This window comes from Patella vulgata, chromosome 3, assembly GCF_932274485.2.
Source record: "Patella vulgata chromosome 3, xgPatVulg1.2, whole genome shotgun sequence".
Lineage (NCBI taxonomy): Eukaryota > Metazoa > Mollusca > Gastropoda > Patellidae > Patella > Patella vulgata.
Window position 1 is genome coordinate 44,889,981 of NC_065881.2, and position 15,634 is coordinate 44,905,614.

The 15,634-nt window shown below is 35.2% G+C and overlaps 1 protein-coding gene across 10 annotated transcripts in view; it reads left to right on the forward strand.

Moving 5' to 3' along the window:
• The window catches only part of LOC126815796 (FH1/FH2 domain-containing protein 3), an 84,138-nt gene that overhangs the window by 33,076 nt on the left and 35,428 nt on the right, over nucleotides 1-15,634 (forward strand). For 9 of the 10 annotated variants that reach the window (XM_050541741.2, XM_050541737.2, XM_050541739.2 and 6 more), the window contains one exon: nucleotides 10,199-12,979. In XM_050541741.2, coding sequence (XP_050397698.2) covers nucleotides 10,199-12,979 — 2,781 coding nt within the window. Of the gene's footprint in view, nucleotides 1-3,681; nucleotides 3,859-10,198; nucleotides 12,980-15,634 lie in introns of those variants that run through there. The other variant, XM_050541742.2, reaches the window with a different exon arrangement.

The following is a 15,634-nucleotide window of genomic DNA, read 5'->3' on the forward strand; positions in this document are numbered from 1 at the left end:
GTATCTTACCAATTCTTGGACTGGCTATTGTATGTTTCGATAAAGATGTACAAGATTAGAAGATGGTTCTGGGAAGTTGTAAGATGTTTTTTCTTAGTGCAAGAAGGTAACATCTAGTAGAGCTGATGCCCATTAAACTTAACTTGCACTGAAAGTACTTAAAATGTAATTTATTGGCACGACATGAAGTGATGAAATGATTAACAGTAAGTTTAAGGGGTTTTTCATTGTCGAATTTCTGGTAGAAACTGTAACAGTATTATATGAAGCCTAAGATTCAACGATTTAGTTAGCCATAGATAGTGATGGGTGTTTTGCTCGAGGCAGGGTATGCCTACTCTATTTTAGAACCCCTGATACAACTTCTCATGTAAAAAGTTCACACAACTCGCAAATTAAAGTTTTTATAATGTTTATCCTTTAAACTGTCTGATGTCGGCCCCACCATTGTTCTAGACTCTTGTTGATTCTATAAAATTGCCAAGGAAAATTTATTGTTCTCAAATAAATTGTGTGCCTTGTTATTGTTTTTCTTCTTCAATGACGTGTGATGATCAGTAATTTAGGAAGTAAAACAAAACAAAACTAGAAGTGATAAATAAATAAATATCTGACCAGTCACAACCTGTAAAGATGTTTAGACTGAACCAGATTAATGTTCAGATGATGACGTTTACAATATAAACACATAATGACCATTTGTACTATGTCTTGGCAATATAATAACAGCCGTTAGATAGTTTATAGTTATACCAAACATTTGTTAATAGAAAGTAAAGGGAGTAATAAATATCTACGACTTCTAATACATGTCGGAATGTTTATATTTGTTATCTGACTAACCAAAGGTCATCGGTGTAGTTTTTGCGGGTAACGGTACATTTGATAAATTATTATATTATTGGGTTTTATTTTTCCTCAATATCATTAATTCAAGAAACACGTTTCTTCGGGATAGCATGTTACGAAGCAATGATAAAAATCATGATAGTTTAAAAGAGTACTAGCCCATGGTAGCTCAGTTCCATTTTGCTAGGACCCGTGATAAAATTGTAATGTTTAAATTATATAATTATTTAGCTGTCGAAATATCGCCATTTAACAAGCTGTTTTCAAAGAATGTGATTCCCGTAAAAAGTCTAATTCCTCCCCCAGTAAGAAATCGTAAATTACTAGATATATATGCAAACGCCAAAATTTCCAATCAATTATTCCTTTCGTTGTTTATCTAGTGTAAGCGAATAGAAGCTACAAACTTATGGTCTAGATTGCAATCTTCAGAATTAACATTAAATTGAGTTACACGGGATGTAGCTTCTCAATATTATCTATGAAACGATTCACTATATCTTTAATAATGAAGCAATAATTACAGCTTCCTCGATCTATTTCGTTGGGCCAAGGATCGAGTGGAAATTAGAGTTGAATAAAGATAGTTTCTGATGTACTGTAAAAAGTTTTGTTCGCGTTTCTTATTATTTTAGAATAAAACACAATATAGATAATTTATTATTTTATTTCTCGAACAGGAACTGGTCTCCAAGCGCTATACATCTTCTTTTTGTTCTTTTTCTTGGGTGCGGCGCTCTCCAAAAGAAAACCCTAAGGCTCCGCCAATTTAATTACAATCGACATGAAACTTGGCATGCTTTTTCCTTGGACACTTGCGCAACTATTGGCGGACGTTACAATTCCAAGATGGCGAGGATGACGCCATGCTCGGTTCCTGGTCCAATTAATGATAAAAATGTAAACATGGCCTACTTTTTTGTATATTACTAAAGGAAATAAAATGAAATGAAATGGAGTTTAACGTCTATTACTAAAGATTTTCAGCGTTTTACATCTTAAATATATTATAGCAGGCGTTGGTTGTTTATGTCACCTGTCTTCTCATTAATTATAGGTTATAGTTTATTTATATAGTACATCCAGTAATTCTATGTTAATATAATTTATATGACTAGTATTCAACCATCTTCGCCTACATCTCCATATAGAACACACTAAAAATACTTAACGATGTTTCTGAGTGGAGTAGTATCAGTAGAAAGAGCGAAAACACATCAACACACTTCAGTTTTTATCGCAACTTTTCAAGATGTTATTGTTACTTCAAAGATGGCGTCTATCTGTTCTAATGTTTGGGGTTTTATCTATTTAGATATGAAACTGGTGGAGAGCTGTAAACATTTGCCCCTCCATAATCTGTACATATTTATTCATAATGCCAGTGAGAGGTGTTTGGTCTATTCTATGAGTCATCCTCGTGGAACCACTGACACCGTCAACAGGTGAAGCTGCCTGTTGCGATTCGTGCCCTTGATGGAAATGCATAAACAAAATAGATGGAATTAGTCTTGAGTTACCGCATTACAATATTCCTTCTTAACTCTTTGGCTTGTAAAGGGTTATATAAGTTATAGTGAGAGCACTGGGCTTGTCCCATAAACAACTCCTACATAGATGGGTGGGTGATCAACATTGATTTCTAACATTTTGTGGTTTGCTCATCACCATTAAATCAGATGTTTTAGCAATCCTGTACAATAAAAGCACTGGCCTAACTTTAGGTGATTCACATTTACAATTCTGAACTATTTTATCGAAAACGCCAGAATTTTTTCTTCATTTATATTTTTAATGTAAAAACACAATAAACAATGCTTTTGGCGGGATTTAAGTTTTTATTTCTAACAACTCACTTACTCTTTTCTTTGCGTCATTGAATTGCAAATTGTTCTAAAAGATTTACGAGTAGTCTACCATTGCTGCTTACGATGTTTGAATGGGCCTCCCGTGATCTTACAAATTGTTAAGAATGTAACCAGCACAGAAAAGTCGATGCATGATGTCTCAATCTTAATTTGTTTTCGCTATGTTTTAAGAGAGAATATGATTTATTTTTGGGTGTTTGAAGGATAGTTAATAGGATAAAAACGGATATCAAAGATAGCCATGCTACTTCTTTTCTAGCTCTTAATTTTTTGTAGATTTTAGTGTCATCAATGAGAATTTTTTTTTATGGCAATATTATTCAAACGAAATATCTCATCGTGTTATCTAGTTTAATTTTTAACTTAATTTCTGGTTATAAATCAAGGTTCGTTTTATTTATAATTTGTTGTTGTTGTTTTTTAGTTGTTGGTTTTTAAAATGTAAACCAAATTGATAAATATTTTCCATAACATTTTTATTTTTATTTTACACAAGTGGTGCGTTAAATGATGTAGAATGCACGATAGCCTTATAAATGGACGTACATCATATAGAAACTATACACTTTGATATGCAAATCAAATAAACTTCCTATGTTTATTAAATTACGCTGTTAAAATAAACATTAGATCTTATTAACTGGGGTACCGGGATCTGAATCATCCTGATTTATCACGAGGGAACGGTAAAAGGCCAAGGCTCATCTGGCAAGCATAAATACACCTTACATACAGCTACATTAGAAAATACGTAAAATGAGTGACATCTTTAAATAAACCGATACTTGATGGAATGTAACACCTCCCTCGGTTATCGCGTTCTTCCTACCTTTACAATCGCTTCCTCCTATACCTTTAGTAAAGACTAAGAACCCCGTTCATGTGGACGTATAGAACTGCCAGAAAGAAGGAATAGTGTAAAACTCAAAACAAGTTTATATATAACATATTATTATATATACGTGTGTGTATACTGGAGAACATTTCGAGTTTATATATATATATACCTACACCTCTTGTGTCTATTGGTCTTTTATCTTGCATAAGTTTAGCAACTGTACAAACATTTCGACATTTCTTTCGCCAAAATCCGAGAGTGTGGTTTGGAATAATATCCCTATAGGCGCCCGTCGTCTTTAAGGTAAGGAATTACATAAAGAATTTCTGAAATTCGCATGCCGATTGTATTTGGAAACTGAAATTACAGAAGAGTGAACTTACACGTTTAATTAGTAGACGTGGAACCAATATGAGGTCAGTCAGGTGAATGTTTAACCGATCAGAGATGAAGACAATCTATAAGAGAGATCTACCAAGAGGTCAATCTGACTACGTGGTGATTAGAATCTAATGGCAGATATCTCTTGTAGAAATTGTCTGAAACCAGTAGAAATCGTGTAAACTTAGTAATTACTCTGATGTGTTGATGTGTTTATATAGGTTTGTATTTAAAGTTCGTTTTGAATGGGGTTTTTTTTATCGTTAAATAAAAATTATCTGTAACTAGGCAGAAATTTGACCTTTTTAAATGCGTACTTTACTATTGTCTCATGTTTGCTGAATACGATTCTGATGATTAAATTAATAACCAGTTATTGCTTCTAATATATCTCAAGGGTGGGTCTTGTATTGAAATAAAAAGGGCATATTTTTAAGTTTAAGACTGTACGTAATCAAAGGAAATCCATTTTGACCAATACATAATAAAATGATGATTATGCTATGCATTTTTCTACCCAGAGTACCTTAAATATATTAAATAACAGTTATTTTGACTCTTGAAATTTATATATTACGTATTTGGCAAGTTGCACCTTTAACATTTACTGACAACTCAGATCGTCGAATATAACATTGGAAGTTATCTAATTAAGTACAATTAGCTAAAACAGATATATGCCAAGAAATAATTCATATCATTGTTCATCCATACAAGACTCTTAAACCAAAGTTTAAAGATACACATCGAGGAATATCTCCTGTCATATATATATACCTGAACCGACCAAAGCTTCCGATGATTCTGATGTCACAGTATCATCTTGTTCAGAAAGGATACATCTGCTTCGCGGCGAAACGAAAGTGGGCTAAAATAAATTGAACTTCTACACCCTTTAGATTTGCCATTCACATACTTTTTAGTAACATTTTTGTTATGTTTTGAAGCGGGTAGCCACACTATATGACAACAAGAGTTTTAAAATCCCCAATGTTTTTGTTGGTGGCAGGTCGTCGAATTTCTAGTTTGATTACCCTTATCCTGAATTTGAGATGGTTTTAATTACAGCTACATGTATTTTTTATCATTTTTATTTTACTTTCTTGATATAAACCATGCTGATAAAGACAGTAAATGGGAACACCCAGATATCTAGATCGAAAAATAAGATTTTATTAGGGAATAAAAGAAAGTTTTTATATGCGTCTCTGGTTGAGTATAAATAACTGCAAGAAGTTATCTTTATTAACAATTTAACACGGTTTATCATCGCTCTCAAATCTCTTAGTTGGCAAAGAATAATAATTGTAACAAGATATTCCAGTACTATATAATGCTACTGACTTCTTTGTACGAGCTTCATTAAAGAATCATTATCAGATTTATATCTTCTTTTTTTTAAATCTGGGTGGCTATATTCTCTCGACTCAATGAAGTCACAGTATCTGAGCAGTTCTACTTTTCAATAGATTTTGTAGATTTTGGTTTGTTTGAGTCATCGAAAAAATGTAATAAAATAAGCTTAAAAACCGGCCAAATTTTGTTATGGCCGTCCCTTCATACACCCTTACAATAGTCCCGGATAGGCCAGTGCAGCTGATAATAACCCATTATTTGCTAATCTATTCTTATTGAATGCAGCATGAAAGGATAAACAGATGTATGTATTATGGTAAATTTTAAGGTAATGCTACAATAAAATCCAGGGGAACATCCAAGTTTGACAAACAACAGAAAAGAAAGTTGTTTACCTTGAACTGAAATAGCCCGTTTATTTCTGTACATACCTCACTTCGCGTACCTTTACTCTGACGTCTGCCTGATGCCAAATCTGTCGTCTGCACATGTTCTGTGTTTTCTGTAGAATTTAAATAAATAAAGCTACAAAAACATAATTACCAAACAGTTAAGAAAATGTCTATATTACCAATACCCTAATAATCCTCGATAACAAAATTTTAAGGAACCTGATATTCATGATGAAAGGGTATTTATTTGAATTTTCCAGAAAGTCTGGCACAAGTATACGTTTTTCCATATACACGTGAACATTATTTTAGCATACATTCATTCTTATAATCACTATTAGAAACAACATTCTTAAGCGTTAAAAAAAAATTACTGAGTTATCCATAGCAGGTCGAAGAAGCTTTTGGCGCTTTAGGGGTCCTTGTCCGGTAGGTGAAGAACATTTTTTCAATTACATCGTATTGAAATTAAATGAAATATCTTGGACAAATCTGTCCTAGAGATTTCCATTTTTCAAGAACTTTAGCGAACGCTATCGATCTGATTAAAATACAGATCTATATTTCGTTTCTTTTTGTATCATTTTGATAACCTCGACTACATTACATTTATTTCTTGGTAAGAATGCTAATATATCTAGCCTTAGTCTTTAAATTAATTTTCATGATTTATACCACAATACATATATTTATATTAGCTTTTGCTTTATAACTACAGTACTTTGTATGACGTATTGGTAAGGAAAACGGGTTCACCTGTTTCGTGTTGGTAATATTTGGCTGGAAAATAAACCAACACAAACATTTGGTGGAAATGTGGAATTGAATAATTACGTCTTTCAACCTGACTTTCTTCATCTCAAGTATCAGTCCTGGCATTTCCGATGACATAAATGTTAACGGATGGTACCATATAGATACACAATACATACATGCTATTACCCTATTAGATCTACATGTAGGAGGACAAAACTCGGTGTGGTATTCTAATCTGAATCGCATGAAACTAAAGAGAATCGGGAAATGAGTCTGACTCTGTTACGTGCCAGATTATGACCAATGCACCGAAACTAATTTTAGCAAGCGTCCATGATTCCTTTTACGATTTGTTCATATTTTGAAGTTTGTTTTGCAAACGTAAATCCCACTTTTAACAATGGTTTCTTTGTAAATACTTTGACCGTATGTATCAGTTTATGCATTACATTACCAATTTGAATAATATATAGGTCTAACGGTTTTTTTTATCTGTCTATTGTCTGATTTGTGGCGCCTGATAGCTTCGTGCATATTATTCAAATCATATCTGTATAAGTGTAATTACGAGCTATACATGTATATGATGAATGGTGTATAAGTAAAATGAAAGTAAAGGTCAATAGTTCGTGTTGGTTTAATGTTACCAGGTTATTGTTAAATATCATCATTGATAACTGTAAACATCAGTCTGTTGACTGCCTCATCTTACTGACTACTGTTTGAAGCTAAAACTCCCAGTTGCAGATTTCAAGCAATGACATGCACTGAACACAATATCCACTGTTGACAATCCACAGAACTTTTTGGATGGCAGTTTATTAACTAGAGTAAAGCATAAAAGCAGGGCCGTAACTAGCGCAGAGCAACGAGGGGCGGGAAGTATTGTCAGGGGTCGACAATTTTGTCACCGGGGAGGGGGGGGGGGACTTTTTACGGGCCTGCATAAAAGCATTAATTACTTGCATTGCAACGGGGTCGGACATGATGTGTTTTGTAATGACAGAATAAGTTACTAAACTTTGGTTCGATTTGACTAATGTAACTAAATCAACGTTAAGTTTGCTTAATCTGAAAATAGGACTGGCTTTCCAAATGATTTCATACAGAGATGTAATTATATTTCCTTTACATTGCCCGTACTACACCTTTGGCTTTCCACGTCTAACTTGCCGTCCATTCGCGTAAAATTATACCACCCTCGTGTTGACAAGCCTTGTTTCAATTTTCCAGAAAAAATTCTTCTAAAGTATATGATTTTGATATCCACACACCTAAACTTTGACATCGTTAATTTTATGCCTTATTCATTAATATTACAAAATCAAAATGTTGGGTTCATGAGTTCTTTCAGTTAGGTTTCTTTTATGCTAAGTTCAACCGCTTCGTTTTTTTAATGTGCCGGGTGATGCATGGAACATGTAGGTAATTTAATAGGTAGAGCAGACAGATATACGAAAGTATACCTTGCCTTATTTTTAACTCATTTAACTCAACACTCAGCAAGCTGTTTTTTAAGTGTTGCTCTAAGATTTTGGAAGACAGCAAAAATAGATTGTGAGCATTTAGGCGTTTCCCTATACTAAATTAAGAACCATATTCGAAGTAATGTTTGAAAATACAGTGACTGTTTTGTTCCAACTAAAATAAGATTCAAAATTAATCTTCGCAAAATTAAAACCAATTAGTAATCAGGAGACGCTATGGTGCAGTTGTGTGGGTTATGGAACCCTTAGGTTTGGTTATGGCTGGATGACGATATTATGGGTTTAGAACAGTTTTGACCTTTCTGTGCTTGATTTCGAGATAAAAAGTACTCATTATTGTTACCTCTTAACAAATTTTACCCTTATTTTTATTCCTGAACTCTATAGATTTATTTTAAGCTCTTGTTATTCGGGCTATACTACAAAAAATAAAGATGCTGTGGCCTCTTAGTACTAGTTCACTCTAGATTTATGATAATTAAAAATTTCCCAAGTCCTATTAACATGATTTAACGTGATTTTAGAAGCACTGTTCATTATTTAATAAAGAAGTGTTTACCAGCCTACTTTCACTGTGTTGGATCTGATAAACGTCTGTTATTTAACTGTCTGGTTATCTCCAACTCTATTAAGTGATAAAACAAATAATCAGAATAATAGACTAGTTTATAAATGACAATATTGGTGTCAGTCATTATTACATATGGATATGATGGAACTGGTAAAGATAACTCGTGTTTTCCTTTTACGTTCTTCACTTCCCTTTCTTTAAAGCTTCACAACGCATCTATCGTAGCAAAGATCTCTTTGTTAAAATTATATTTGGAACGTGTTTAACCAGTTCTATCACATATGTGATGATGACTGACACCAATATTGTCCTTTAAAGATACCTTATGTAAGATTTAGATAAAGGGTTGGCCATCCTTGCTATAATAGCACAAAAAATAGATAATGTAAAATGAAAATATTGAAAATTTCATTCAAATTACTTCATTCTGAGCCACGTTATCAGTGTTTGTAGTTTTGACAAGATGCGTGCGTAATTGTAACCAGGGCACTGGTATATTCGAAATTTAGCCTCGCTTTCCCATTTTTAAATTAATTTAGTTAAAATCTCAAGTATCCGATGCCATCAAGAGTAGATTGTAGTCTTGTTTTGTTAAATAATGTCTAATTAATAGTTTATATAACACTTCAGGCCTAAAGAAAGACCTGCAATAGGCAGGTTGAAAGTCTTTACCTGTTGTCGTTTGATTTGCATATACATGTTTACTTTACCCGCTTGTGGCATATTGAAGTGTGGGCCAATTGAACACGGAAAAAAGACAAACTATGAAGACAAATGTTGTAATAATATTCAGTGTGTTAAAACGAAAAGGGAACACCTTTTAACTGATAGTGGGTTCATTTACTTGACACATTGCCAAAAGTGTTATTCATGTCAGTGCCATGTTTCAAAGTTTCAAAAATGGGGCAAATGTATTTTTAGAAAGGCAAAAGTAAACTGAAATTTCCATGAATACTATTTTCCCCACACTACATTCGGAAATAAACACAAATAGTAAGCAACTTTGTTACTTATTATAAGAAATGTTCTTCGTGAACAGGAAAGATAAACTAGAATCAGAACTATGTAGTTATATATGTTTTGAATTACTCATTTTAGTTTTCAGTTTCAATTTAAGAATAACAAAGTAATGCATAAGAATACAATTTTAGTGCCACTTATTTTTCTAAACCTGGTAAAAACTACAAATGCAACACCTTAGATTAGATTTTAGTTTAGGATGAAAAAATAATAGCAGTTGCGACCCATGCATCGTACTTTTTCATGCTTACCTCCGCATAGTCAGACATACGTAGCTGTGCTTATTAGTGCCGCACTACATAATAGATTTATCTTCATTGGGTTACTTTGTGGCAGATGTTGGAAAAATTAACGTTTTAATGAATCCACGATACGGCTTTCCTCCTTGGGTTAACTACGCATTTACTGAACTAAGAGGCGCACATTGTTTTAATAATCGGGGTTCGGTTCATTAAAAGTTCTCTGAGATTCACATGCTGTGATTTATGTGCATCGTTTATTTGGAAGGTTTTACACGAAACTACTACAATTCTACAATTACCTGGTCGCTCTGACTGTAGGAAAAAGTAGGGTATACGGCTAAAGTTGTAACGCAGTTAATATGCATTATCATACAATCTTAATTACACGTACTTTCAGTCCTGGACGTTTTCTTAAGTGTCTTATTTTTCTCTTTTCAGCTCCATGATATGGGAACTAGCAAGAAATATAACTCACCAAGTTCTGCCTACAACAGTGGTTATAACCGGGGATCTTCATACGGTACCCCGAGCAGAAGTCTTAGTTACGACCCAGGCAGATATAACAATTCTAATGCCTCCAGTGTAAAGGACAGAATGAAAAAATTCGCTGCCGAACCAAAATCATATGAATATTCTTCGAATCGCTATCCATCAGTTGATAGAAGCACGCTAGGGCGTGATAGATATTCGTCTCTTGACCGGGTTTCTAACAGAAGTGGTTATTTGTCAGATTACGGTGGAAGTCCACGTTCATTGGGTTCCTGGGATCGAACATCTTCCAAATCGGGTCGTAGCTACGGGGGTGGGAGTCGCGAGGGTTCTCCAGTGAGTACCAGATCTTCCAGGTATGATTATAGTAGCAGTGCATCACCATATTCAACATATTCATATAAAAGTGGTTCAGATGTATCACCAGTAACTAAACGTTACGATAGACAAAATTCGGGTGGTTTCGACGGCCCTCCTAAGGCAGCTAGTACCCCCATTGATAGTACTCCTAAAAGAAGGCCTTCACAGTCGTCGTTTGTGCCATCTGGAATCCGTACTCGAGGACCAATAACAGATTCAGAATCAGACGACAGTTCTCCCGAAGCTGAAAAAAGGTTTGGAAAGTTTTTAATTTGTCGCGGTACATCACCTATACCAGAGGAAGGTGAGCAAAAAAAAGAAAAAAACAAAGAGCCATCAATAGCCAAAACAAAACGAGTTAAGGCACCCAGCAGACGTGTTTCCGGAAGACGCGGACACAACACAGTTGATTGTGCAACCCAGACAAATCTAGAACAACAGCAGCGTAAACCTAGGGGACTACCGAAAAATTTGGACGATAACGAAAATTCTAATACATTCTATAAATATCGCGACAAGTTCTTAGCACCATCAATCCCCGCAATGCCCAGTACAAACTTTTCTGGTGGTGGTGGTGGTGGTGGAAGTAGTAGAGGCTTGCGTGGTAGCTATGGCTCGAAGTCCAGTTACAGGGATAAATCTGACGCGCCACAAGAAAAATCATCTTGGCGCCAAGCAGTCTATGGGGAAGCTGCACCAGCAAGACCACCAATGGAGGACACTGAAACAGACACGCGCAGTATAGCAAATGATGAAGATGATCGAAGTAGTCGACTGAGTCGAAGGCGACGCGAACGGGGAGGTGGTGAAGAATATGTAAGTGCTGCAGAGGACTTAAGGGGTCAAAGGCGATCCGGTCCAAGTCGATCTTCATCAAGGGAAGATATGTTAGATGAAAGACCTAGGAGAAAAAGACACTCGAGTAAGGAGCTTTTAGACGAAATGGAACCCGAGGGAAAAGCTGGGCGGGAAAAGCCGCCTCTGACACCAGAAAATTTGTCATTAAGGGAAAGTATTGAAAAGGTTAAGCAGTGGAAGCAACAACTACCATCACCGACATATTATGATGACGAAAATCCTGGAGACATGCGTCGTCGACCAGGAGTTGGCGCCGAAAGTAATTTCGATGGCCGACGTTCTCGCCAATATTCACGTTCTGCGTCAAATGATAGTATTTTAGATGATGACTATGACGAAAAGCTTCCAAATAAAGACTTCAGAAAATCTAGATTAAACAAATCGAACAACGCTTACCCACCCGATCAAGCTGCTCGTCAGGGAATGAAAAAATCTGGCAGTTCCTCAGAAGCCTTTTCCAGAGACGATTCTCCCAATAGAATGCGACATGGATCATCTAGGATGAAAAGAGATAGTTCTCGTGAAAGCATTTTGGACGACAGGCGCAAATCACGACGTGAAAATTGGGAGGCAAGTGATAGTGCGGGTTCACAGTTCGGGTTTAACAAAGAAGATTCACCAAACAGAAACAGTCGACATGGTAGATCTGGTCGCTCAAGTAGACAGGGCTCAAGGGAAGACATACTGAGCGACCGTGGACATCCACAACTAGTAAGGCAGAATTCGGTTGATGATCAATATCGTCATGACAACAGAAAACGGCCCCAATCTAATGTTTCGAATGATTATTACGATGAAAATGATCGCAACATGCAACATTCTGTGTCACAACACTCTCTGGCTTCAAATGCTACTCTTCCAGATTTGGTACCGCCGGAAGGTGATTATAATCAAGCGGACAATACTAAACGAAATCGAAAACTTAAGAACTCTCGCGCCGGATTCATCAGTAATGTTCAGGACATTGATAATGTGTTATGCGACGAAGATAAACAGCGTAGGAGCCATCAAAATGGACGCTACATCCTCGATTCGCCAGTACCACCACACCCACATGCCCCTCTTCAACCATCCCCCGTCCAGTCACCAAGTCCACAGAATGGCGACCGATATGATTTTAATCAGTATGAAGGAAAGAAACAGCGTCCAAGCAGTTATTCTTTTGAAGCTAAGCAACAAAAGGATAAAAATAGATCGCCTACGATGCGACAGTCAAAATCTCATGATGACAAACTCATTGACATTGACGATGAACAAATACAACCGGAAAGAGCTATTAAGCAATCAGCGCCAAAGAGCGGAAGAGGCAAACCTTCACCAACAGCGCAGGCCATGTGGGTCACTTTACAACAGAAGAAAGGTCTCGTCGCTATATCAGATTTCATTGCACTCTGTGAAAAACCAGCGACACCTAAAGTCATTGAAGTCCCAGGTAGTTCTGACGACGTCAACTTTAGAGGATACGCCAATGGTAACGACATGTTGGAGAATCTTGGAATTGATGTCAGTAAGGTATGTTTTTCTCTCTCTCTCTCTCTCTCTCTATTGACATTTAAAAAAATAAAACTCATATCGATAAACAAGTATATAATTTCTAATTGAAGTTTTTCTGTCGATGACGATTTTGAATTTATAGTCATTTGCTTAACCTTTGTGATGTAAGTCAAAATAAAGTTTTCCGTGTTATTTCGATTAGTGATGAGACAATCTGTATACGAATACATTTTGTTTCGAAAGATTATGCAGATGTCTAAGTTTAAGTTTTGGCTTACTGTCTCGACAGTGGAAAATAAAATCGGATATATCTTGCTTTATCTAAAGATATAACATTTTAGCGACGTATGAAATCGATCGTGTTTCTTTTGACCGAAAGCAAAGGGGGTGTGTAAATTTGATTAACTTATAACAACTATGTAGATTATGATATTGTTTTGATTTGAAGTAGGAAATATGTGATTAAAATTTAAAAGTACATTTATAATTTATCTGAAAATGTTTCGTGGTGATGATATCTTAAATATTATTACAAGAACTCATTAAAGATTTTTACAAGTGTAGGTTACCTGAAAGGTAAGTGGACTAGTAGGGCTTTCCCTTACGACATCAAGTCTTTTAGTAAACGACATACAAACACAAAACTTTGAAAGATTTATTCTAGCTATGTCAAGAAGGAATATTAGGTACTAGCTATAGGTCCACAACCCTAATGTGAGTCTTTTGGTAGTATGACAAATCTATAAAGACTAGATATTCGGACTACTATTACGGTCTCAGAATATTTATATATTTTTAAAACGCGAATTTAGATATAAAAGTATTTTATAGGATGAAACTGCGGTATAAACCGTGTCTTTGCGGAAGTCCGATTTTCCTAAATCGGGATTAATGATTAGTCTGTTTTTTAAATGTCTGGCTTTCTGGATTTGGAGATTATATTGTGGATTTTAATTGCAGGTAAGTTTAAAAAAACAATGAATGATTTAAACGAACAGTAGATGTAGGATCTTGCGGGGTAAATTCGAGTGCCAAAGATAGGAAACAAATATTACTAATGGGAGCTAACTCGTATTAGCTTTGAGGGCGACCGCTTCCCAATAGAGATGTTGAAACGATATCAAACTAAAACATTCTTAAATATTTTATTAATATAAAATGTAAATATCACATGGCAATATCGTACTACGGTCTAATAAGTTAAGTAGTAAATAATTTCCGGAATAATAAGTGCATCATTCATTCATATACGAACATTTAGAAATTCAGTTATACGAGGAAATGCCATACCTACATCGTATATAACGGACGTGGGTATATTACATCGATAACACTCGTTATAACAGTTTGAACTTTGATTTTTCCGAATTGGAACAAAGGCTTTTGTTGACAACAGTCATGTTGTGTGGATTGGTTTGTGGGAAACCTTGAAATTGGGCTTGTAGAGGTCAATTAAAATAGTTACCACATTTTACGGTGTACAAATGTCATTTAAACTATTAGTATTGTAACAGGCGCGTAATTCTTTTATAAATATTAAAAAGAGAATATTGTTTGCCAGAGCAACGGGTATAATATGATCAACTCAGTGGCACATTCCAACACTATTAGGTAGCTTATTGTTGTCTGCCAATAATATAAAAACATTCGCGCACTTGTGTTATCTGCTCTTTGGATTTCATTTTCTTTCTTTTTCCTGATCCCCAAAGAGACTGTTCTTGATTCCTTTCCTAATCGTGACAAACCAGCGGTCAATAGGTATACGCAGTGATCATTAACCAATGTAAAACCAGTGATCGCAACTGACTATCCGACCAATATCAAACAAACAGGTGTTAGGGTTAGAAGCTTATATTAATCTGGTGCTCTCTGCGATCTTGCTACGAAAATTGTACGTTCATTCGTTTCTTAATAGAACTGCCAACTTTAAAAAACAACCCTATTGACGTGTGCTGTAAAAAATAGGGGTCATTTTAAAACGGCCACGATAATTTCATAATATATCGGAACGGATCCCATACAGCAAACATATAATTTTTTATTTATTTATTTATTTATTTATTTTTTTGTGGGGGGGGGGCATTAATTCTTGTCGTTTGTGTACAACGTAAATGTAATATGAATGCGGTGTGTATATCACCTATATATTATGTAGATTATAATGCTAATAACATCACAGTTGATTGTTAGCTTATAAATTATGATATCTGACAAATGGACAACCTTAACAGTCCATTCACTCAGTTAAGTCAAAGTAAAACGATTTTATTGATCTTATATATTGAGTATTTATAAACAGATGATATCGATAAATCGGTGCTGATGGAAAGGGTCAAATTGTCCCTTAGCTTACTGTTAGTTACCTTATTAAACTTTCCATTTAACCAGTTGTTGGGGGTAACATAGTGTTCTCAGACGTTCGGATGGGAGCAGAAACCATTAATCTATTGTCCACATCAAAGGCCCTTTAACGCACTTAGAATATGAAGAAACGTGTGATGAAAACGACGCAGCCAGGGCAAAATGTTCCCCTCGTATTGCACCTAAACCATAAGATTTCTTTATGAATTTTTTAAAAACCACATTAGTCTTAAAAAATGTTCGAAGACATAATGACGTTAATCCCCATTCTTTTCTTTTAAACCATTTTAAATATCTAGTACCAAGGGGTCT